Source organism: Ambystoma mexicanum, chromosome 5p (genome assembly GCF_040938575.1).
Source record: "Ambystoma mexicanum isolate Mex_15411 chromosome 5p, UKY_AmexF1_1, whole genome shotgun sequence".
Classification (NCBI taxonomy): Eukaryota; Metazoa; Chordata; class Amphibia; order Caudata; family Ambystomatidae; genus Ambystoma; species Ambystoma mexicanum.
The window spans coordinates 999,449,997-999,476,094 of record NC_090930.1 but is presented as its reverse complement, the minus strand read 5'-3'; the positions used below and the strand labels follow the sequence as shown (position 1 = coordinate 999,476,094).

Genomic DNA, 26,098 nt, shown 5'->3' with positions numbered 1-26,098 from the left:
TGTTTCTCACCAAGAAGGCAGCCCCTAATTTACATTTGGAACCCCACCCTGGAAGCTCTGTTAAATCTAATCCCCTGTTTTATACCCAATAAAGGGTTTAATACTTCCTGGCAGTGCACCTCGCTCCAAGGACCTTGAGGCCCCGAGGTTGGCACGTTTGTTCACTTTCCTGGGCCTTCCATCATGGCCGCCGGGTGAATTGCCGGCCTCTGAGACAGGCACCAGCATCTCCTGTGCCCCCTGAATGGCTGTGACCACTTTTTTCTACACCAACAGCCGGGATCTTGCAGGTGAACGCCAGCCCCAATCGAAGGACCACCATTTAAGGACTGAGACTACCCTGTCTGGGCCTGGTGGGTGCCCATCTCCCTGTCCACCGCCAGCATCCACAGATCACATGCTTCAATAGGATCCAGTCTTCATACCTGCCTGCATTGACTTTGTTACCCATTTCCACAACTTCTGACTAACCTTACCTCTGCTATTGCCTACCAAATTCAACATTACTTTCTGCATGGCCCGTTTGCTGCCTTGTTTCTGGACTGCCACTCACTACTGGGATATTTCAACTCGGCTTGCTTGTGATAATGTTGTTATATTCATCCTGGCTGCCCTCCCTCACTCTTTATTAAACTTCTCACTTGCCGATACTGATGCATTAATCCTCCCCCCACTATGGCCCACATTCTCTTATCTAATTTGTCTTCCTGCTACTAGCTGCCTGTTGAATCTGTTTCCAGCTGCATTTTGACAGTATTTCTAACTATTTGCATCTAGATGTGTCTTTAAAATGCTGCATTTTGACTGGATCCATATATATCTGCATCTAGGTGCGTTTTTAAAACTTGCTATTTGACAGTATTCCTAAAAGGCCGCCTGGGGAGTTTTGTGCACTGTGCAGCTCCCTACCTCTCCCTCCCCCGAATATCCTTCTGCCCAACCCCTACACCTGTCCAGCCCCTGGGGCACCTTCCCCCTCGATGCCTCCCTACCTCTCCCCCGACTCCCACATGACATGCCCACCCCCCCCCTGCACTTCCTTTGCAGCCACTTGCACGATCTAAATGTCCCAAGGCCTAGGAGGACCGTGTATTGCTGTTTATCTGTTCCCCGTTCGTTTTTTGGCACCTGGAAATACTTTCTGCTGTATAGGAGCCACACAAATGTTCAATACATAAATAAATAAACAACGACATTAAAAAAAATAGAAGTTGTCCATCTATCTTGACTTCTAATTGTCTTTTGATCCCATGCCTGGACAGTGCCCAATGCTTGCCACTCTCCTTGTCATGTAATCAGCCCAGAATGCTTTATTTCCACTTAATAGGGATCTTCCAGTCCAAGGGGGAGGAGCAGGTGGTCACAATCCAAATTATGCAAATGCATTCCTTCCCTTCCTCCGATCACCCGCCGATACCTGTGGTTGATCTATCAACAATACCTCTCTGCAGGGGGTGGTGTGTAGTAAAGAATACAGAGTAAAACAGAATCCATTTGACCAAAGGAACGTACATACAAGTATAAGAAAAATCTACTTTAGAACACATGAAAGATATGGAAAGCCTGTGGTGTAGAAAAGGCCATGAAGCAAGCGTTCCTTAGTATGCACCTTCTCGGGTATGGTGAACTGCCAGGTCCATGATCATTTGGGGATTTAGACTAAGAAGCAGATTATCAAGTGCCCTGCTGGTGCTTCAGCAACTGCATCCATTCAACCAGGGGCAAGCCTCTTGTGGTAGGAAATAGCGGTAAAGATCGGTAGGCAGATGATTGGCTGAGTGGGATACTGAGCCTCATGCTGAACTGCCACCCAGAGGTTAGAAAATGCAGAACGTTAAGTACAGGGCCAATGTTTAAAATGCGACTGTTTCGGGACCGCCATGGCAGACTTGCAAAAGGGTGTGCATTGTGGTGGAACACACCACCATCTTCATCAGTTTCTGGTAGTGGACACTTGGAGTTCAGGTCCGGTGTTTATTTTTCAGTTCAGCTGTTGAATAGCTTCAATCAGACAGCACAGCTGGGGGTCAGCGGAACTACTGTGATGCTGAAGAGCTGCTGAAGCTGGAATGATACAGAGCCACAGGTAAGAGTTTTCACTCTTCAGGAAGCCAACATTAACTTTGGGTATCTTCTGCCTCATACTAAAAGTTTCTTCGCACCATGCCTAATTTGTATGGTAATGGAACATTGATACTGTTGGCACCAGGAAAAAGCTTTGAGGTCAGGAGAGTCATGGCAGATTGCAGGTTGAAGCATTACTCTCAGTTAAATTCTTCCTCTGTGCTTTGAGACCTTTGCTTAGGCATTAAAACATAATTGAGGAGTGTGGGTAACCAGGCGGTGGGGAGTGAACACACAGTAGGGCAGGATTGCCTCCTTCCAAACATGGAAGAGTGGATATGCAATAAGTAGGGCCCACAACATTAAACTGCCATAGGTCTCTTCCGGGACAATAATCACATATTGGTAATATTTGGCAATTTAAGACATGGCAGTGCCAAGCAAGCATAGCACACACGGCTACATCCGTATACCACTCACTCAATCGCAGGGATACCGTTTGGCCATTGGACTAGATACTGGATTTCATGAGAGATTCCCGGCATGGGTTCCTCTGGACAAAGCAGGCTATGTGAGGAAACTTGCTCTAGGATAGCAGGGTGAATGATGGACACTGAGGGGCTAGAGACGCCCCAGAAGGCACAAATGGCATGTATGTCTCTGTTGAGGACATATCAGTGAAAAAAGCTGAATAAATCAGGCATAAACAGTCAAAAATAACATGGGCCTGGCACTTGGCCGGTAGAATCCGACGCTTGGCTTCACCTCTTCCAGAGTTATTTGTTCCTGTGGAATCCTCCCCATCTGATCCTGACTGCCTCTCTGCATTGCGCAGCTACTCATGTCATGAACCTCCTTCCACCATGTGTGGGGAGTCTGGCAGGCCTCTTTCTGCGAAATGTGTGATCCCCATTTGCCCCGGGCTGCGTACAAAATACTCATCCCGCCCTCAAAACTGCTCGCCCAAAGATCTTTCCACAAGCAGTTCTGTGGATCACCACCTCTCATACCCTTGCTAGTTACTGCTAAGGTCTTCCAGATTGCATTATCCCACGTGCTAGGCAAAGGTGCTGGACACAGTATTAGTCTGAATAATAATATGTGGTGTTTTATATTTGCTGCATAGCAAATTCCGGTTTCAGGGCATGTGCCAACAGGCATTACTAATTACCTTCATTATTACCAACATGTGGGGTGCTCAACGTGCAATCTGGGAAGGACGAAGGCATGAGTCGGTCTGGAGGAATATCGAACCCTTGTAGGCGTGGCAGCTCCTCATTGGGGACACTTTCACTATGCATAGATAGATCTACTTCCATTTATAGATGTGTCCTCACAACTGACTTAAGACGTTTCAAATTTGATGCTCAACCTCCATCTTGCTATGAAAGTTTTTATTTGGTACAGGACCCCAATACACTGAGCATACGCAAGTTTGCCGTTTTCAGGCATAAAAAATAAAAAGCACAACTGTTTTACCAGTTTAAAGTTTTATTCCTCATTTGCAGATACCAATTCATATAGATTACAAGAAAAGGAGTATGCAACATAACATAGCCTATGCTCCCCTAGAAATGCAAACACAGATAACGTGGCATTAGAGTCCAGGTGATACAAGAGAAAAATGTCCAAAAGCTAAGGCAAGGTACATGGATGGAGTTTGCATTTTTTTAAAGCTAAGATTGCAGGCCAAGCTGAACATCAGAAAGCGTGACAATCCATATTTTTCATATCAAACCATTACTTTCTTTAGGTATAAATGTCTAACTTTGGGTAAAAAGATCTACAGGTTATGAACAGATGAAGTATAAAAGTCTAAATCTTGTTAAGGTTAAGAAACAAAGTATGTTGACAAGCATACCTCATTTTCTAGTGCTTTACAATCCCAATATGTAATGTTACCCAAAAAACATATCCATATTGGCTCTTGGTGAACTTTAAACAAGGCAAGGCAAAAATATATGGATAATGACTCTTACGTAAAACTGCTATACAATGACATTATATTTTTTCCACCACAAACACTGTTGTGTCAGCGAAATATTTGTGACTATTCAAACTATTGGCTACCTACAACCCTGTAAAGCTACCAACACTTTGATAGGAATAACTGTACGTATTGGATGTGGAGGAGGAGGAGGATGTTGCATCAAAACTACCTCTCCTGGATCCACTACGCGAGCTGGGGCGTGAGTTTGATCGGGAGCCTGGAGCAGAGGACACATTATATGGACTACTAATGCCTTTAGAGGACATTGCACAAGCTTCAATCATTCGTAATCCAGTCTTGTCTTCCACCATTGATCGATCAATTGCTTCTTTGTAGGAGATCTTTAATTTGGTTTTTGGGCAGGTAAGGACTTTAGGATAGTTGTTGACATCCCGTAATTTCTGTGCAGCACGCCCATCAATCATCCCCTTTCTAATGGCCTCCTCTGTACTTATTCTCCCCTGAACCTCTGGATCAATAAGACCGCCAGTGATGTACTGAAACTCAAGGAAGCGTTGGCCAGCTTCATATGGAAGCCAGTTGACCTTCATGGCTTCGGCTGCTGACAATTTACTCTTCCCTCTGACACCTTCAAACCCGACAAAGGCTTTTTGTGCCTGTTTCAACCTTGTTGCCATTTCTTGATCTATCATACCCTGTGAAACAGCATCTTGGAGTGTAAGCTTTTGACCAGTGGAAATATTTATTATGCCTCCAGTGCATGCCTGGGCTTCCAGCAAACGCTGTCCTGTAATGGTGTCAACAATGCCGCGCTGGATGCCTTCTGAAATCGAAATCTTTTCCATATTTTCAGTATCGAATACAGCTGCAATTGGACTCAGGTCTTCAAGAAGATCTGAGAAGGAACCACTTTTGGTGATGGAACTACCTCTAAAGCCTGGTGACGAGGGGGTTCTACTCACTGAATCAAACCTAGTGGCACTTAATACATCATCACAGCCATTCTTTTGGCAGATCAGATCGGCAAATTGAGTGAGGGTCAAACTTCCAGAACGATACTTGTCAAATTCTGCCTTGGTTATCACACCTGATTCCATTGATTCTTGAATGTCATATTGATTGCCTGTTTTTCTGTCAACTAAAACAACTCGTGTGCTTCCATCCGATCCTGTAATTGTTATTTCTTCCCACTCGCACTCTTGTTCAGAAAGTTCAACAAAGGTTTCATAGTCAATAAGACGTTTGTTATATGCTTCTTGTACAGTCATTTCCTTGTTAGTGTCAGGATCAACAATAACAACTCTCCGTTTCCTAAGTGTATTTTTTTGGGATGTTTGCACTGCCTTTTTCTTCTCTTTCAGAGGCAGCAGGCAGAGATTTGTCTTGCTGTCCACAATGCATCTTTCTTTCAACTGCAAATATGTGAGGTTTTCCTCTGTGTTGGGATCAAAAAATCCTTTGGTGTCATCACTTGGGTCACAAAGAATAGAATTCATCTCTTTATTAAAGTAGCCACGCTTATAGGCCGAATCTACCGGCAAACGATGGCTGGCTTTGGGATCAATGATTCCACCAGTTGCAATCTGAGCCTCGAGTAGACGAATGCCATGGCCTTTTTCAATGATCTCTTTGTTCATTGCCTGGAACAAAGAGATGATATTGCCAGTCTCAGGGTCTTTGTACCCTGTGACAGCCCTTTCTGCAGAAATAAGCTTCTCCTTGAACTCTATCCCAATTATTCCCCTTTTATAGGCTTCTTCGACTGGTAGTCGCAAATTATTGACAGGGTCCACTAGGAAACCAGTGGCTGCTTGTGCTTCAAGAAGCTCGAGAGTGGTGCCTGGTCTAAGCAAGCCTTTCTTCATTGCTGCATAAATTCCAATGATTTCTTTTGTGGCCTCATTGTATATGCCTGCAATACAGCTGGATCCCTGAAGGTAATCTTTAATGCTTTCGTTAACTTCTTCAAAACTGATCTGCCCTGTTTCGAGTTGATCAACGGTTGTGGCACGGAGAATGCCTGACTCTACCAATTCATTTACAGTAACTTGCTGTCTGATTCCTTGAAAAGACATACTTCTCTTCATTACTGGCAAGAGAAGCAAACCTGTGTGTGGCTCTATTCTGCACTTATTCCTTAGCTGCATGTAACTGACTCCATTCTTTGTGACTGGATCAATGAAGCTCTTTGAAACATCACTTGAATTGCTCAGACTGTTATACAGGTCTCGATCAATCAGCCCACGTGACAAGGCCACATCTTTTGGTAAGAAAATACTATTCACTGGGTCAACAATGCCGCCAGTTGCAAGCTGGGCTTCTAACAGACGCATCCCAGTTTTTCTATCAATCAGATTTTTCTTGATTGCTTCCCCGACTGCTACAGTTTTTCCAGAGAACGGGTCTTTAAAACCTGTGATGGCCTTTTCTGCTGCATAAATTAACTCTCTGTCTGGAAAGTCAACTAGATCTCTGGCAATGGCATTGTCCACAGTTAACCTCTCATTCTTGTGTGGATCAATTACACCTCCTGTGGCTGCTTGGGCTTCCAAAAGCATAACAGCTGTTTCAGGAGCTATCAGCTTCTTCCTCTTAGCTTCTACAAATGCATATTTATCTTTTGGTGTCGGTGACACTCCAGCTATTGCCCCAGCCCCTTTAAGATACGGTTCAATGTCTGCAGCAACCTCGGCTATAGACTTCTGCCCCTTCAGCAACTTGTCATAAGTTGCTTTGTCTATGATCTGACATTCGAGCAACTGCCGGGCCGTTACCTTTTTCCGCAGTCCATCAAAAACAAATTTAGAGTGATCAACTGAGAGTTCCTCTTCTGTTTGAGTATGTATGCTAGAGCCTACAGATCGTTTCTTGAGATTTTCCATCTCCCTCATCAGAGCCAAGCGCTGGGCTTCCAACTCAGACTTGCTGGATCTGCTTGTCTCTTCCACCTTGCGCCGACATCTCTCCTCAATTGACCTAATTTCAGCTTGCAGCCTCTCAATTTCACTTTGTAGGTTCTTTTTCTCCCTCTCTGCCTTTTCCTTTTCTGACTCAACCCTTCGGATATCCTCTTCCTTGCGGGTGAGCTGACTTTTCCACTGGTTCAAATCACTGCGAATTTGCTGTTTCTCCTCTTCCAGCCGTTGCTTCAGGCGTGTCTCAGATTCCAGTGTCGCTTTAGCACGACTCAACTCCTCTTCCAGTCTTTGGAGCCGTGCTTTATCTTGGTCCAGGAGTTTGATTTTCATCAGCAAGCTCTCTCTTTCTTGTGTGATTTCTGTAATTTGACTTTTGGATTCCTGAATCCTTTTAGATGCCTGGATGAAAGAAAATGGAGAACAATGTTTATTATGCACACTGCAAGCTCACTTTTGTACATCAATTTAACATTGTAATATGTCCTAAAGTACAAGTTGGTTTTGATTGTATACTATTGTTTGCCTTTCTAGTCGTTGCTTGTGCATTTACAACCAACACAAAAGTTACAACTAACACATGGCAATACAAACTAGAATGAAACATCTTTGAAGGAAGGTCATTAGTTTCTTTAAAATCTAGGGAGTAGCTTTGGGTTAGAGAAATTAAAATGTATTAATGGTCATCAGGCTTAGGAGAGTTTGCAATAGGAGCCAGGGGTTTAATACAGTTAGCACATGTTACACAGTTCAAGGTACATGTACATTGGGTACGGAAATCAAGACGGTGAAGGGAGCACCCAATTAGAAGATAGAAAGAACATTAGAACAAGGGATCACAAGCAGTTTGAAGGATTAAAAATAGAAGAACTCATGAAACAATAATTAAAATTAAAAACAGGCATACAGAGTTGGAATTAAAATGTATTAGCATAGCACATTTGACAATTTTGGTACATCCTTACATTTCGTTTTATGTGACACTGCGTGTTTATGTCTAAATTACATGTATATAGAATATGCGCGCTAATGAACATTACAATATCACAATATTCACTGATATCGTGGTAGCATTCACAGTGCATATATTTCGTAAGTTTGTCTATGCCTAGTTCACAGACATTGGAATGAAATACAGATTTCACACAATGGGATGCCGAGGACCCTTTTCATATGTTAAGAAAACAATGCACAACTTGATATGATCGGATATATGTCATTTATGATGCGCCTGGGATTCTGGTGACATGTATAAACCAATCATCACCAGAGGTGCTTACTGGTATTAAAGAATCATAATACTGAGAAGCCATGGATGCATTCCCTCTTTCTTGCTGCCATTACCATTCCTTTTACATATATCATACATACTATATACATGTATATATTTGAAAGATCGCTATGAATATATTAAATCCAATGCTGGCATAAAGCCACATAGTTGTACGACTTGAAACAAGGTTTAAAGTCAGTGTGCAATGAAGCTATTTATAAATATAAGTAAAATGGAAACGTATTTGCATATTTTAGTCAAGCTAATGCATTTCGTACTTGAAGTGCTTGCAACATTGATTTACAGATATTTGACATGTCAGTGAACATTCCTGCTGCCTAGTCCTCTCACAATTAAACAGTCTTGCGCACCTGTTGGAGGCAAGTCCCTCCTCTGGCATTTAAAACTATGCGAAGGACAAACATGCGTATCTCAGGCCTTCACTTCTGTCATTGACATGTCACAATCAGAAAGCAAATAAGAAGCAGGCAGGGATAAGAGCGGGGGTAATGGCAATCATACGCCCTTTAGTAGTTTACATTCAAGAGTTTGTTAGTACATTAGCAAATAATAGGGTGCAAGACCAAACAGGATAAATGGGTCAGGATAAAAGTGATTGGAACACACTTCTCTAAAATCAATAAGGAAAGCTGATAATTTGATTTACTGGGTTCGCTTGACAGATACAAAAGTCAGGAGGAAATATATGTGAATACCTCTAGCGTCTGCTTTTGGAAAGTTTCAATTTCCTGTCTCAAATTTCCCCTTTCTTTCTGTAACTCATTAATGAGCCCCTGAAGTTCTAGGCTTCGGGAGTTGCTCGTTTGCAGTTGACTCCTTAGCTCAACAATGGTGGCATTTTTTTCACCATCCACTTCGTCCTTGCTCTTTCTGATGTTGTCGTTGTCCAGCTTAACGTTTCGCAGCTCTTCTTCTAATCTCAGGTGTTCCTTGGTGAGGTTTTGAGTGAGAGACTGCAGTCTATCGATTTCTATTTTACACTCATTCAGACCCTTGTTCCTCTCTTCAATAGCCTTTTGCAAATGCTCGTTTCTAAGGTGGGCCTGCTTCAGGTTTTCCTGCTCCTGCAACAGCTGGCGGCGCAAGGCCTCTACCTCTGCTTTGAGCCTATTAAATTCATCAACAGCATGCTGTCTCTCCCTAAGTTGACTATCTAAAGACTCTCGCTGCTGCCTAAAGTCATCCTCGCTCCTTTTCTTTAAGAGAGACATTTGCTCCATCTGCTGAGTGAGATGTGTGACGTTGTTCATTTGCTCTTTGTAGGATCGAGTCAAGCTCTGCATTTCCTCTTCCACCATCCTCCGTTTCGCAGACTCCTCCAGTAAATTCTTTTTGTACATTGCATTTTCCTCCTCCACTTTGTGCTTCTGGAGCTGTAGCTCTCTTAGGCTGCTCTGGAGTTTAGCAATGTCATGGTCTTTCCCTTGTTTCTCGTGGGATGTCCTTTCGTGTTCGGTTTGCAGCATTAGGATCTGCTTCTCATGGTGAATTTTTAATTTGCTTATTGCCTCCAAGGTGCTAATGTTCTCTTTCTGCAAATCAAAGTGACTTCTCTGGAAGCGAGCATGCTCATCCTCCAGGGCCTTTCTCTCACTGGTTTCAACTTCAATCAGCTTTTTCAGCCTTTCAATTTCTATGTTCCTGTCCTGTATGGTCTTTGCAGCATCGTCAAGGGACTTCCTGTACTTAACCTCCTCTTCTGAGCGGAGCGTATGGATTTGCTTCAGCTCTATCTCCAGTTGTTGTTTTTTATGGGACACCTCAGAACCAGTAGTTTTGTGCTGGCGAATGTTTTCCTCACTTAGTTTAAGTTGCTCTTTTGTCTGATCCAGAGTGTTTTTCAGTCTGTTAATTTCCTCTTTCATTTCCTTCTTTTCTCGAATTAAACTGTCAATTTCTGATCTGTAACTAGACACGTCCTCTTCTTTCTGCATGGTAACCTGTTGAATGGTTGTCTTTGTGACGGTTATCTCAGTCTCATATTTGTTCTTAAGGTTAATAATTTGCTCATCACAACTATTTCTTACCTTAGCCAGTTCATTTTCATATTGCCTCTGGCGTGCGACCTCATCCTTTAGCTGAATCTTTAGTGTCTCAATTTCCTTGTTTCTATCGCGAATGGTCTTTGCAGCATCATCCAATGATTTTTTGTAGTTAACAGTATCTTCAGAGCGTAGCTGGACCAGCTTCTGGAGTTCCAGCTCAAGCTGCTGTTTCCGTTGTGTGATGTCTGAACTAGACGCTTTTTGCTGAAGAGCATTTTCTTCGGCTCTCCGTTTCTGCTCACTTGTTTGCGCAATGGCATCATTCAGTCTCTTAATTTCTTCATTTAGGCTCCGATTTTGACTGTTTAGTCGATCAAGCTGTGATCGCATCTCACCCGTATCCTCATCCTTTTCTTTTGATATTTTGTGTATGGTTGTCTTTGTGATATTGATTTCTGTTTCGTATTTGCTCCTCAGTGTGCTTATTTCCTCATTACAATCCCTTCTTACCTTAGCCAACTCATTTTCATATTCCCGCTTACGTGCACCTTCATCCTGAAGAAGAACCCTCAACTTTTCTATTTCATACTCCTTTTCTTTGACTGTCTTCAGAGACTCTAATTTCTGCCAGTTGATGGATTCCAATTCATTTTGCTTTTTTTGTTGTACCTGCTCAAATTCATTCTTCTGCTGGTCAAGTCTGTCCTCTGCTGCCTTCCTCCGTCGCTTTTCCTCTTCGATTTCAAACGTCAGTCTTGCCATCTTCTCACTGAACTCCTTGATTTGACTGTAACATTTCTCCAGGTTTTGCTTAGAAGTGCTACCATCCATTTCGGCCTTCCTTTTCATTTCCTCTAAAAGGAGAATTTTTGTTTTGAAATCTGAACATTCCTGCTGGTACTTCAGCAGATTTTGATCCAAATATTTGTTCTTGTTAGTATTTTCAGAGTTTGCGTCTCTCGCAAGTCTTAGTTCCTCTTCTAACAATTCAATCCGTGTATTTTTCATCTGTACATGGAGAAAAAAAAAAGCTCTTTATTAAACAATGATCTGTTGTATCAGAAACAATATTCACATTTTAACTCTACCACAAATCACAAGCTTTATGCATTCAACTTATCAATTTTGTTTGCATACATGGATAAAAAAGATTGGAGAATACCGATTTAAACAGCCTACGAGAATCCGCTTAGCTTGGTCATTCAAAATAGTCAATGGCATAATCTCTGTTAAATGTACAGTCTGACTCTGCTTCTTACCCTTCGCAGGTTAATAAACTGAGTGTGCGTGGGTTTGGTAACAATGGCATTTATTTATGCAAGAATCGGTGCACGGTATTTGTTGCTCATTTAAAGGAGGGTTGAAAAGTTTGAAAATATAGCCATCTGTAAACATAAATGTTTAGAAAAAGTTTTACATTGTTAGACAATGTTTGAAATAGTCATGCAAAATAATTTAAAAAAAATTGAAATGATGGATAGGAAGATTGTACAGGGTGTGCCAGAGACCCCTGCATAACTCTGGGGAATGTCGTGGGGCTGGTTGAACAGCCCAGAATTACAAGGTTAACCCCCAGGACATCCCTCATTGAGTCCCCACTCCAAGACAAGGAAGACACAAAGCACCAAGAAAAACTCCACATTAACCACATTTCTTTTAGAAAACCCTAGGAAGAGTAAATGCAACCAATAGCCAGACCCCCAAATCATCAACCATTTCCATTTCCATGTCCATTTCCCTTTAAGAAAAATCATTTCCAGACACATGAGCTTTGTGCAGTTTTCTACCCAGTGTTAGGAGACGCAACAGTATACGAGTCCAGCAGCTCAATCTGGTAGAGTACCTGCTGCAGAGTATGTCCGGAGAAGGAGCTAGTTGCAAAAGGAGCTGGAGAGAAGACCCCAGAGATGGAAGGAGACCTCCACATGTCAGTCCAGGGTGCGACTGGAGGAGCTTGGGCAGAGACTTAAGGGGGTGCATGCAGTGGTCACCAAATGTTTTAGAGGGGGAGGGTGGTGCAAGAGTCCCCCAGAGTTGGAGATTCAGGCACAAGAGTCACCAAGGAATATAAACATTATGGTGCAGGAAAATAACAAAAGATTTAGAGGTTGGGGTGCTGGCTCAACGCCAAGATCAAGAGATGGGAATAGCAGGGTCACCCAAAGACTTAGAAATTGAGGTGGAGAGGTAATTCGCAGTTAGAAGAGTGAGTGCAGGAGGCAGTCAGAGGCCCAGAGAGCAAAGAGATTTGTACACAATGGGATGAAGAAGGTAAAGATTATTGTCCAAAAAAGGGGTGAATACGGGGCTAAAAGGAATCATCTACGGAATTGACATAGGGCCCGTAGGGGTTAAGAAGGTAAATAGGTTTGTAGCCTAAGGGGTGAAGTTAGGAGAGCGAGAATTGGAGAGCAGAGAGCGGTGCTACCAAAAGGGTGAAGGTGATCGGGTGTCTCCCAGAGAGAAAAAAGAAGGAACTGTGCCCCAAAGGAGTGTAGGAGATGGTGATGGACATGCAAGGAAGGTAGACAGTTATGCCCACAGTGGTAAAAAAAGATTATGAGAAAACTGAGGCACAAAGACAATTGTGCCAAAAGAGGTGAAGAGCATACGAGAAAGATTTGGACAAGACTGATCCAGAATGGTAGAAGGTGAAGAAAGATTGGAGATTTGAAGATAAATCCCATGAGGGGGAACCAGATATATAGAGTAATTTCGGAGAGTAAACCTAGAAAGGGAGAGAAGGCGATTCATTTGAAAACAAAAAGGCAGGAGACCAGCTAGCCAGACTATTAAAGTTCTGGTTGCTCAGCATGGCCCGAGGCAGGCCCAGAAAGCGGGAGGAAATACGAGACTCTGCAACCACAGTGGAGATCATTGGAGGAGGAGATCATAGGAGAAGGAGATAGGGCAAAGGGAGGCTAAGCCTTGAGACTCAAAGAGAAGACAGCGGTTCAATAGGCCCTCGAACAGCAAAAAATATTGGGAAACGGAAGTAGAATTTCTTTTTTGAGTGCGATTCTCCCCACTTTGTGAGTCCCCCAGGATTTATTCTGCACTATTGGATTTGTGGACTAATTCTTCTGAGCGAGTATCTTTTTCCCCACTCACTCATCCTTTTACTCTATACCGGGGAACCCTTTTTATCACTTTTTGCAACTTTCTGACAGAGTTATGCTTCCCTCCATCTTTTCTGGCATCTGCCTTTTACTATTGCAGCATACAGCACTTTCTGTGCAGTGTTGCAGGAAGCTCCACAAGCTTCCATTTGTTTTTAACCTGGGTTAACTACTGTTACCAGGGCAGGGGACACAAGTTTGTCCCTCCTGTATTGTATTTGGTGAGTGTTAGGGAGAATTCTCAGAAATGTGCCAATTCCCTCCACCTTAGAGACCCCAGCAACTTTGCTGGATTTTGAGGACTTGATTTTTTTTAACCTGGAGAGAGTGTGACCCTTTTTCTCACTCTCTCATTAATTTTGATGTGAATTTTACCTCAGTGTTTCCTTTGGTTATGGAGTCTGACAAACTCCATAGGCATCATCTTTTACATTGTGTCACACAGCACCTTCAGTGCAGTGGCACAGGGAAGTCTTCAGATTACCCCAAGGCTAAATACCTTCTCTGGGCTAAACTACTGTTTCCCAGAGCAGTAAAGTGAAATTGACTTGATTTACCATTGTAACTTTCTAGACCCAGCACACACTATCTTACAGTGCTGGAGGGGTTACTTAGTATCCCTTGTGTCTAGATTCTCATTTAACATTTTTATGTTACCCTTTCCTCACTGAATGGCTGGTGGCAGTGGTTTCGTTCGAACTACCATGGTTTGCAGTTACCGCGGGCTGCGCTCGTGGCTCCGGTATAAACCAACCGCGGGAGCCATCTTTTTCAAAATGGCGCAGTGCCATCTCTGACAAAATGGTCCCGGTCTTCTTTTTTCGCCATGTCATTGTGGAAAAGTCCTTCTTGAGATTTTCTCTGCGCGCCAAACTAGGTTTGGTCTCTTTGTTCATTTCGCCTTTGGCATGATTCAGGAGCGGAGCCCGCCTCTTGCTCCTGAGTGTCTGGGGTAAGCAGGAATTGAGGGAGGTGCCCGAAACTCCCTGTGCTTTGTTTCCTAGGAGACCCAAATGCACTCTGTGGGGATTGGCTGGCTGACTTTCCGGCAAGCACAGCCACCCTGCTGGGGGAGTGACAGCTAGGCTGGAATGAATGGGAGAGCTGAATAAAAGGCAAGTCTTTTGGCTTGGAAGGCAGAGTCGACCACTGGACGTAGAAACCGAAGAAGAGCTTGAAGAGGATGTCTGCTGCAACTCCTGGACCGTCGGTTTGCGCAGTGAAGCCCTGCTGCAGTGCTGAAATGCCAAGTTTGCATCGACAGAGAAGCCCCTCCAAGAACAACTTCTCCCTTTGAGTTGGTGGGACCAATCAACTCCAAAGTAAGCCACCTGGACATCCATCTCGGAGCTGGTTGAATTTCCACAGAGTTGCTGCTGTAAACTGTATAACCAGGGAGAGGAACACCAGATTGTGTGCATTGCTTTTAAGCTGGCCTAGAGTTTTTGGAAGATCCTCAGACCCCCAAGAAGCAGGACTGGCCACGCCTGAGCACCCTCAACAGAGTGCAGGACCCCAGAAGCAAGGAAAGCACACCTCAACAGCCAGGAACCGCGTTGTTGCTATTTGCAGTAGCCGCGAGGAGCGGAAATACGAAACAGCCCCTGCAAGTGAAGTTTGCCGGTTGCAAGGTTTGACCATCACAGTGCATTGCAGGAGTCCCCTATCATCCTCCCTCTTGTCCCCACGACTGAGGCCCAGGAACAGTGAGATCTGCAGAGCTGCACAGGAACAGAAGTCACCAGCTGCATCTTTTCTTCATTGCTAAGGTACTGTAAAACAAGTCTAAGAGAACTTACCTCTTACTGTAGAGGTGCTTGTAACTTCCACAACTCACAATTCTAATCAGCTTGTGGCCCTACATTTGATTCTTCTTTTCTTCAAAGACTCCTAAGAACTTGTGCAAAGACTTTTCCATTTACTTAGCAAAAGTGCTGCATCCTATACAAAGACTTTTGCCTATTGATGTTGGCTTAGCTTATTGAAGTGGTTGAGTGCTTTGCCCTGCTTAAGAATGTTTGTGATTTCTTGTGTTCTAATAACCTTTGCCTTTTACCAACTTTTGAGAGTGTTCTGAATTCCAACAGTAAGATATAAATATCCCCAGCACCCATGTTACTGAAGTCACCTGTGGGTGTAGGTTGTGTCTCTGGGACATCCCCAAAGTGTCTTGTCTGATTCAGAAACTCAGAGTGTACAGTATTAAAGTGTATTTGTGTGTTACTAGTATATTGCTCGCTTCTAAAGAAGGCGTTATAACTGACTGATAAATAAATAATTGTTTATGCCAGAAATCTTGAGTGTAAGAGTTTATTTGAATGCATGTAACTGTGAATCTTTGTGTAACTCCACTAGAGCTCACATTTCCCCTCTTGAGATAAGCCTGGCTGCTCAACACGCTACCAAAACTGTGTAGTACAAGCTTATACCAAAGGCTGGGTTGCCTATACCTGTAGTCAGAGTTGTGTGTAGGTGTCCCAGAGGGTACTGCATACAAACTTTGCCTAACAGTGAGATCAGTACATCTCACCATATGTGACGTGATGAGGGGAGCTTTTCTCACTGTTCCAGTAACTTTTAGTTACTGTTGCAAATTCATCCGACAGACTGGTGGCAGTGTACCTTTTTGTGCAACATTTTGTGGACTTAAGCCACAGGCAATCTTGCAGCTGCAGTAGGGGACACAAGGGTCGCCATTTGCATGAAATGGTGGAAGTACTTTAAGCCCTGTTCATGAGGTCTTGTTATTACTTGGTCCTTCTTCTATATGCCTGAGTGGGGGAGGTCTTGATAAGTCTTTTGTCTTTGACAAGCTTACTGTGGAAAGCCTGCCAAGACTCTCGGAGTGTCTGACAGTGACAGAACAGGAAGTGGGGAGGTAACCGAAACACCCCTGTTCTTTGTCCTGAAGTGTGCCTGCCTGGAACCAGTTTGAACCGGGAAGCTTGCTGTCTCCCTGGACAGCCTCGCTGCAGATTTGCATTAAAGGTGAGAATGGTGATTGGTGGGCTCAGCCAGTTTCCTTACATAAAAGGCATGGGTCCTGGAGCTGAACCTCAGAGTTGGCCACTGGACTTAAGATCCAAAGAGGAATTCATAAAAGGATGTCCCAGGAACTTCCAAGCACCCACCAGAGCCGTTCAGTGACTGCTGAAGACCAAACCCCAAATTCCAAGCAACAGGGAAGATCTCTTGAAGATTACTTCCTCCACTGGGCTGGTGGGTCTAACCAGTCTCAAGACCCCCTGAATTCTGGTCCATTCCACAAAGTGCTGTGACTTTACCGGGCTGCAAACTCCCAATACCCTGGTACCAGTGCCGTTTTGCAGTGCAATGTCTCGTGAAACGCAGATCTGGCAGAAACCTTCTGGGCATCCTTCTGGATTGCCAGTGACACTTTTCTGCTCCTAGACGTCTGCTCAACTGAGTCGTGGATCGAGAACCGAAGAAAAATCTACCTGACGACAACCGTTGCTGACTCAAAGTCTGTGAAGGGCTCTAATGCACCAATGCTGCAAAGATCCACTGCTGGGCGTACATCTGCTCGAGTGCATCCATCTCTTCCCTCCAAAGTTCCTTCTTCAGCCATCCAGGCCAAGAAACCCGAACAAGGGACAACCGTCGCCTCACCTTGGGGACCAACCAGCTGCACCAAGTTCTTCATTGATATGGTACTGTCTCGAGCCTAGGTACTTACCATGGTCTTTCTGCGTTTTTCAGGTGTTCTTGGAGGGCTGCAGTTAAGTGTTACTTGCACCGCCCTACATGGCATCCGAAGTCCCATTGGGGTGAACAACCCATTGGGCTCTAAATTGCCAAACAAATTACTTGCTGTTAGGGAGAATTCTCAATTCTGTGTCAATTCCCTCCTACCTTAGAGACCCCCAGCTCTTTTGCTGGACTTCAGGACTTTACATTTTTATCCTGGAGGGAATAAGACCTTTTTCTCACTCTCTCATGCATTTTTATTTGATTTGAACCCTGTGTTTCCTTTGGTTTTGGAGTCCACAAACTCCATAAGCATCATCTTTTGTATTGTGACACACAGCACCTTGAGTGCATTGGCACTGGGAAGTCCTTTGGATTTATCTTAAGGTTTAAATGCCTTCTCTTGGATAAACTACTGTTTCCAAGAGTACTAAAGTGAAATTGACTTTACTTACCTTTTTCTGTTTGTAGACCCAGCACACAGAGAGCCTCATTACGAGTCTGGCGGTAGCCGTGCTGGTAAATCCTGCAGGCTGCCGCCAGACCTGTAAACAGGCTTGCCGGTAACCCCGGCGTATTACAACCCCGGCTGCCGGAAAGTCAGGCACCAGCAACTATGTTATTCCCCATTCCCATAGAGTCCGACAGGACTATGGGAGTGGGGACCACTGAAAGACGGGCACCGTTAATAACAGTGCCAGTGTTTCAATGAAAGACTGCGGGCGGATGCTGTTCCGCCCACCAGGGCAGACCTGGCAGGCGGGAAAGCAACCCGCCCGCAGACTCGTAGTTTGCCGGTCCGGAAACAATGGTGCCGGTAAGCTTACGGGCACGTTGTTTCCTGACCAGCAAACTTGTAATGAGCCCACTATCTTACATAGAGTGCTGGAGGGGTTACTTAGTATCCCCTTTGTCTACCTTCTAATGTAACATTTTTATGTTATCCTTTCTACAATTAATGGCTGGTGGCAGTGGTTTACTTTTTCCAACCACTGTGTGTTTTTACTGCAGACTGAATCCTCAGCTGCAGTATTGCACCCATGGGTGCCCATTTTGTCAATTCTTGTTGGAAAGGTCCTTCTTGAGATTTACTCTGCATGCCAATCCAAGTTTGGTCCCTTTGTTCGTTTTGTCTTTGGCGGTTTTCACTGGTGAAATCCGCCTCTGGCTCCAGCATGTCTGGCATGGCAGGAAGCAAGGGAGGTTCTCCTGTGCTTAATCTACTTGGCAACAGGAATGCACCCAAAGTTAATTGGCCAGCTGGTTGTCCTTGGAGGACAGCCACCCTGCTGTGTGAGTGACAGCTAGGCTGCGAATAAAAGGGAGTGGATTGCATAAAAGGCAAGGTCTTTTCCAAGGGAGGCAGAGTCAAACTACTGGACAAAGGAACCAAAGAAAGAAACTGGAAGAGAAGCTTGCTGCACCCCCTGGAGCGTTGGTTTTCCCAGTGAAGCCCTGCTGCAGTGCTGAAGCTCCTCTTTCAACATCAACTAGAGAAGCCCAGAAAGGACAACTTCTCCCCTTGGGTTGGTGGGACCAATTGACCCCAATCCGAGCTCAACTGGAACCCCTCTCTCTGCTGGCTGTACTTCTTTGCTGCTGCAAGAACAGAGTTACAGGGGACAGGAACACTAGAATCTAGTGAATCGCCTTTAAGCTGGACCCGAGCTCCAGGAAGATCTTCCAGACTCCCTTGAAGCAGGACCGACCAAGCCTGAGCCCCCTCAACAGAGTGCTGCACCCCAGAAGCAAGGAAAGTCCACAAGGTGTCCAAGAACTGCGGTGGTGCTATTTGTGAGTAGCTGAAACCGCATAGTGCTGCTGATCTGAATTGCGCCCGTTGCTGCCGCCGACCTTAAAAATCGTAGTTCAGGAGTCCCCAGACGTCTTTCCTCTTGTCCCCACGACTGAGGCCCAGGAACAACAGGATCTGAAAGAACTACAACAGGAACAGAAGCCAGATGGAAGCATTTCGTCAGACCTAAAGTACTGTGAACTAAGGGGTGTGTAGCTTGCTTGCTCTCACTGCAGACTTGCGTTGGCCACCCTTTGCAGAGGTGCTTTTAGCTTTGTCCCTCACAAGCCTCCCAGCTTGTGGACCAACAGTGATTTCTTCTTTACAACAAAACGCTTAACATTGTGCAAGACTTTTGCCTCTCTTCAAGAAGTGCCTCAGCTCCCCTAGACTTTGCTCAATTGACATTGGCTGTCCTGGCTCCCTGCAGACTCTTCTTACCCTCTGACTTTGTGTTCAACTAACCCTCCAAAAAGTCATACATACCTTACTTGTATAGCTGGGAAAGGGTTAACCTACATTGTGGTGGGGGATTCTAAAGTGTTTACCTGTTTGATCAACCTGTTAACCAGTGTTTCCTTCCCGAACCTTTTCCTTTTTGCCATAAGTTCAGTATTACAGTTTAAGTGTGAAAAGTGATATGTTAATGTCCACAGTGTACTGGCAATTGAAGTCGCCTGAGGGTGTTGGAAGTGTCTGTGTGCCTTCCCAAAAGGGTATCTACTTACTTAATTGAACTGAAGGAGTGTATGTTGAAGTGTATTTGAGTGTTGCATTTTGCTCCCTTCTAAAGAAGGCTTATTTTAAAACTGACTTAAATTAATAAATAAATATTTTTTTCAAGAAACATTGAGTATAAGTGTTATTTGAATACATGTCACTATGAATCTCTATGTTACAACCCTACAGCTCCCATTGACCCCTCTTGAGATAAACCTGGCTGCTCAGTCACTTTACCAACTTGTGTAGTACAAGCCTGCCTATACCAAAGGTTGGCCAAGAGGACAGGGCTGGTGTAGTCTCCCACACGGTTCCTACATACAATCTTGCCTAACACTTACCTGCAAACCTGAAGACACTTTCATATACTTTGCTCGGTCTGCTGCTTACCTGCATCCTTCCGCCTCAGCCCTTGGTCATTGGACCCAAAATTCCAACCATGACCCTGTGAGACTCATTTAGTATAGGGTTGGACTTTTGAGGATTGGTTGAACAGGGGTTTACTAAAGTTGCAAGAGCAGATCCAAGTTTGCTTATTAGTAACAGTGGTTTTCTCACACTTTTGTGTTGCTTTACATTTGATTTAAAGAGTGCTACCTTTCATTCTACTGAGATATTATTATCTGAATGGTATTTACATGACTTAGCTCCAAAGCGTTAGTGTATATAAAATAAATTGCTATTTTTTATATAAATGCTAATGTGTCTGTGTTTTCTTAAACAAATCTATGCTCCAAGTACTGTGTGCCTCACTACAGCCCTTCTCCCTCCTAGACAAAGCCTGGCTGCTCAGCCATTGCTACAAATCCTTTGGATATTTCAGGCTAAAACTTAAGGAGTACAACAAGTTCTGTTAGACACCAAACTTGTGGTAAACTCTGTAACAGAAACAATATGGGACCAGGGAAACAGACGACTCATCTGCCTGTGAGAATTAACCTGGATGCTTTTGTCGCCGTCAGTGGGGTACGAGACCTCAGAAATCCCACAACCAGTGGTTTGGGCAGAAGTCTGGACTATTTGAAATATTAGTAATGACAGACCTGTATGAAATGCTCCACGACTCCCAGAAAAAGGGCTGGGAGAACGCCAGCTAGTTTCTATTCCTGCATTGAGGGGGGAAGGGGTCTGTGGAGTAAATCTTAATATCCCCGTTTTAGTGGTCTTTGTAATTTCAGGGAGGATTCCCAGAGGTTAATTTTGCAATCTGCCTTTGGTTGTTCAGATACATGTTTTAAGCAATTCTATACACATTTTAACAATTCTATACACATACACAAAAAAGCTTGCTTTAGGTCTTGTTTTTGATCACAACTACCTTGATGACAAGGGGTTAATTGTTGTGTCCCCCATTAATTCAACAATGTCAACGAATCATGAGAGGGGTCTCAAAGTGGGAGAAAGGAGGTGTTATAGTCAGGAGGGTTGGTGGAGCCGATAAAGTTTTAAAGATGTTTAATGACTAGCAAGTGTGTAATATGTACAAGTGGTAAGGCAGGAGGACAGGGCATGTCCGGAAGGCAGCAGAGAGAAAAATACATTCAAACAAATACAAAAAACTGAAAGAAAAGAATTTCAACCTTAAACTTCAGAATATTACAGAAACGATGTGTAAAGCATGCAGAAGGTGATGCTTTTCCAGCTCATATGTTGAAGATGTTTGCATGAATTGGTATTTGACAAAGATTTCAAACTTAAGTCCAATGGGAGCACTAAATAAATGGTCAACATTTGTAATACTTTTAGAAGAAACAAAGGCTTGATTGTAAATACGGCAAGCCATGTGGTGTGCCTAAATGTATTTTAAAGGCAACATTCTAGCATTCAACAAGGATTCAGGAGGAATCTCCCAGCCCCATGTTTAGGGCGTGGGGTCTACTTCATAAATAGTGCTGTGCCCTGGGGTGTGGTCTTCCCAGGATAGCTTGTCCTTTCTTGGTCCTTCTGCCGTGCGGGCTGGGAGAGGTCCTGGTTTGACTTTTGCCTTGGGCTGGATCCCTTTGTGAGGCCTGCAAAAGGCGCCAGTGTGTCTGCAAGGACAGGAAACTGGGAAGAACTGGGAGGCTATCTGCTCTGGAAGGACAGCCACCTCCCAATGTATGCATGGTGCATGGCTGCTCATTATCTGGGTTCCTGGATAAGAGGCCCGGATCCTGATGCTGAAGGCAAGCTGATCACTGGAATTTAAGAATCAATGAGGAGGAAGAGGAGAAGATGCCTGCAACCACTTCCAGATGACCAAAGATGCCTTTTGGAATTGCTGCTGTCTGGTCCCTTCCTCCAAGCATCAGAAGATCACTGAAAAGGACTCTCTGCCATAGACTGATGGGTCCAATCAGTCTCAAGATGACCTACATTTCGAGCCATCCCATGACGAGCTGTGACCTTCACCTGCTGCAAACCTCCAATACCCTGAGACCTGTGGCCGTTGTGCAGTGCATCGCCTTCCGAAGATCAAATGCTTCTGAAACTTTCATGGACTCCTTCCGGACCTCCAGACGCAGGATTCCACGCCCTGAAGACACCCCACCAGATTGCCGGATTGAGGAAACGAGACAGGTCGACTGGGCAGTAACCGTTCTTCACTGGTGCTTTAAAAAGAGCACAAAAATCACAGAACCGGGATGAAACCTTTTGATAAGAGTGCCTCCACTGAACTGCTACTGGAGAGCCATTTCAGTGTCACGTCTTTCATTGGTATTACCCAAATTGTTCGAACCCAAATTGTTTGAACACAAATGACTGAATGTCAAGGGTTCGAAATTACCTTTGCACAATTGACCATAATATATATATATATCGCTCAGTGTAGCGCGAAACACGTTGTGTTGCAGGTCGTGCACCACAGCGTCCTGCCTCTGTCTGTATTTGTGTTGCTTCTCATTGTACTGTATACTTTTTTGGGCTATTTTTTAAACATTAAACATCGATCTTCACTACACAGTGTTTTCTTGATTTTGTCCGCAATTTTGGAATTTGCTATTGGCATCTGGCCCGCGGGGGAGTGTGTGAGTGTGTGTGTATGTATATATATATTACATTACTCACCGTAATCCTATTTCTGATGCTTGTACCTGCTGTTAGGAAAGATTTCTTAATTGTGGGTAATTTTCCTTCCATGTGGCAACCCCTAAACTTTTTGCTTTTGTTTTCACCATGATCTAGACTTTGCCAGAGAAGTGCAGCCTTCTGCCGCACTCCTCTGGGCTTTCTCTCCATTCTTACGGGGAAACTGACATGCCCTTAAGACAGTCAGTACCGGGAAACGTTTTCCGTAGTTTCTTTATCATGTTACAGCTTTCGCGCAACATGGCACAAGAGGGCACTGTAAGCTAAGTTACTGCTCTCTTGGGTCTCTAGTCTTCTACAGGCCATAAATACTCTCTTTGGATTATAAATGAACGGTGCAAGTGAATCACGGACGGGATTGGTGGCAGCGATCGTTTGTGTTTTTCAGCTCATTTTGGCGTTTTAAGCGCGTTTCTCGCGCTTAGCCCAAAATGGTGGCCTGGCTCCCAAAATGGCCAGACCACGAGGCTCTTTGTCCTGTCCGCTGACCGTCTTGCCCCCTTCACCTCCCCCAGGTCGAGCCGACCCGGGGCCTTCCTTATTTGGGCATGTACTTTCCTGCGAAACACAGATGCTTTCGAGGGCTTCTACAGGCCTGGTGTGTGCCTCCAGGATGGGGGCTGGGATGTCTGGTCCCAATACACATCCTGGGCGCCAGAGAGTCTAGGGTGGTGTGAATGCCTGGGACCCCTGTGGTCTGTGATGAGGTCCACAGATGGTGTGAGTGTTTTATGAGCGGATCTCCCATTGGGTCCCCTCCGTTTTGGCGCAAAGGGAACCGTGGATAAGAGGGGGCTGGAAACGCCACTACCAGGTCGATCTCCTGAGTTCTCACGAACAAAGGAATACAGGAGCCAAGTATCCTGCAACCGCGAGGCTGAACCGAGGAATCGCTGGTGACCCGCTGAAGGACTGCTCCTCTGCACTGCTGTCGCTTTGTGAAACCCTTTCTACCTCTGATCGAACGAGAAGGCCTGTACTGGTACTTCGACCCTTGGAATAGTGGGGACAACTATTCTCGGCATCTTCACCATCTCCTGCACGTAAGCCTTCGGAAGTGTCTCTGGGCCATCCAGCAGACTGACCAGCCTACCCAGGAGTCTTGCTCTGTAACCGCCGTCAGGTTGTGTTGTATTACGAGTCCTTGTCACTCTCACACGATTCGTACACTTGGCATTCCCAGGTCTGAAGTGAGTAGTGTACATTGGGCTGAAATACACACGGCCGCTCCGTTGCCCTGCTGTGGTAACAAACTGTGCGGGTTCACTGCGTTTGGGACGTCCTCAACTCAACTTCTGCTGCTGTGGAATCTACACGACGACGAGACGTCCCCTGCTCCTATCTGAACCTGCCATCACTGAAACTGACGCTGAGAAGCCTGGGTCTGCTTGCATCGGGGACCGGTGAGTAGCATAGCTAGGAACTGGTCGCCCTCCTGCAGGAACCCATAGCTTTTCCCCGCTGTGTCTAACAGCACGCCTTTCCGTACTCGCGCTCTGCTTCTGCCCACTGTGGAGGTGCGCTTGAGTCGCGGAGCTCTGTTCATCTTCATTTGTTCACTGAACTAAACTGCCTGATTCCCTCGAAGAGACTCCCCTTTTTGCCCATTGGCACCAGCGTGTGCAGGTACTTTTGAGCACAAGGCTCCACTCTTCGTAGGGCTTGGACTTCCTTTTAGTTTGGTGCCTCTGAAGGCGGACTGGGTCTAATTACTATTCGCACTGCCTGTTTTCCTCCCCATCTAGGTGGTCCACACATTTCGTGTGTCTAACCCGTTAGACTTGTTTGTATTTGTATATATATTGTATTGGTTTGGTATGTGTTGGTTTACTTGAGTTTTATTGTGATTTCTCGCTACGGTCAATGTTACAAAGGCCTTGTAATAAATGTGTATATATTTTTAATATAACACCTGCTTGGAGTAATTTGTAAGTGTCCTTGCTTTGTGTGCTCATTGCGGGCTTTCAGTCACCCTCACCCCTCTTGAGACCTAGTCTTGACCGCCGCGATCGCTACCCTGATTGGTCTGGCTTGTCCAAAGGGTACCCTGTTCCAAGAAACTAGGTTAGCCTTCTGAACCTCTGCGCCTCCAGGACAGAGTTCAGAAATCCGTCTTAACACCTGCTTAGATTCACATGCTGTGCATAGGCCGACATCTAGTGGAAGCTGCGGAGTATTACAGTTTGTTTTTCGAAACTCGAAAATGGGCGTCGACACAGGTCGTGCCAGTAATACTATTCCTAGTGTGATGTCCACTGTACCCATGATCCCTCACGCGTCTAGGACCCTCAGATTGTATTTTTTCTGACATGAGGTAGCATGAGTAGCACGAGTACAGATTATCCAAGCAGATAGATAGAAAGATAAGACTACAAGCATCCATGCGCCTTCTCTCAGAGGGGAGGAAGGGTGGGTCGCATGTGAATCTAAGCAGATAAAAGCATCAGAAATATGATTACGGTGAGTAATGTATCCCTTCTGAGGCTTGTGGAATCTGCTTAGATCACATGCTGTGCATAGATTAGCCAGCAGTGTTAGAAGGAGGTAGGATGTGAGAAGGGTCAGGAGCAAATAAATGTCTTAGAACCGCTTGTCCCACTTGTGTATCTGTCTTGGAATGTGTGTCAATGCAGTAGTGCCGAGTAAAAGTGTGAATAGAGCTCCAAGTAGCTGCTTTGCAAATGGTGTCAAGGGGTACATTTGCAATGAAAGCCAGAGTGGCCCCAATGCCACTTGTACAGTGGGCTCTTGGCGTGAAAGGCAGAGTTTTTTCAGAAAGGGAGTAACACAGCTGGATACAATTTATAATCTACTTAGAGATGGCACCTTTAGAGATGCGATCTCCCTCTCTGCCTGTAGCTATGGAGACAAACAGTTGGTCTGTTTTTCTTAGCGGTCTGGTTTTGTTTACATAGTATTGGACCGCCCTACGCACATCTAGGGTGTGTAGTTTCACCTCAGCTGAGCTTTGGGTGTCTTGGAAGAAAGCCGGAAGCTCGATGGACTGGTTAACGTGGAATTTTAGAAATAAACTTAGGTGAGAACCTAGAGTGTGTACGTAAAACCAGTTTATCTTTATGAACAGGAAAGAAAGGATCCTGCACTGACAGAGCCTGAATTTCACTGACCCTTCTTATAGATGTAATGGCTACTAAAGAAGGCAGTTTTATAAGTCAGGTGTTTGAGACTGCTTTTATGCATGGGCCCGAATGGGGGGGGGCCCATGAGTTTAGATAGCACCACATTAAGGTCCCATCCTGGTGGTGGGTTAGAAATTGGAAGGTGAAGTCTCTTTACTCCTTCCATGAAGGCTTTAACCACTGGTACTTTCCACCACGACACCTTGTTATGTGAGGTGGTGTATGCGGACAGAGCTGCCAGGTGTACCTTCAGTGAATTAAATATCAACCCTGCATCCAGCAGGTGGAGCATGTAGGTGACAATAGTGGAAGGAGTGCAATCAACTGGGTTGATTTGC

General features: G+C 44.8%; 1 protein-coding gene across 3 annotated transcripts in view; it reads right to left on the bottom strand.

The window, feature by feature from the left end:
• Nucleotides 1-3,537: 3,537 nt before the first annotated feature.
• Nucleotides 3,538-26,098, bottom strand: part of DSP (desmoplakin) — a 372,480-nt gene continuing 349,919 nt past the window's right edge. The window contains exons 23-24 of one of the 3 annotated variants that reach the window (XM_069613475.1): nt 8,920-11,217; nt 3,538-7,332 (exon numbers count right to left, since the gene is read on the bottom strand). In XM_069613475.1, the coding sequence (XP_069469576.1) occupies nt 4,135-7,332; nt 8,920-11,217 (5,496 nt within the window). In that variant the 3' untranslated portion in view covers nt 3,538-4,134. The remainder of the gene's footprint in view (nt 7,333-8,919; nt 11,218-26,098) is intronic. The other 2 variants (XM_069613476.1, XM_069613477.1) reach the window with 2 other exon arrangements.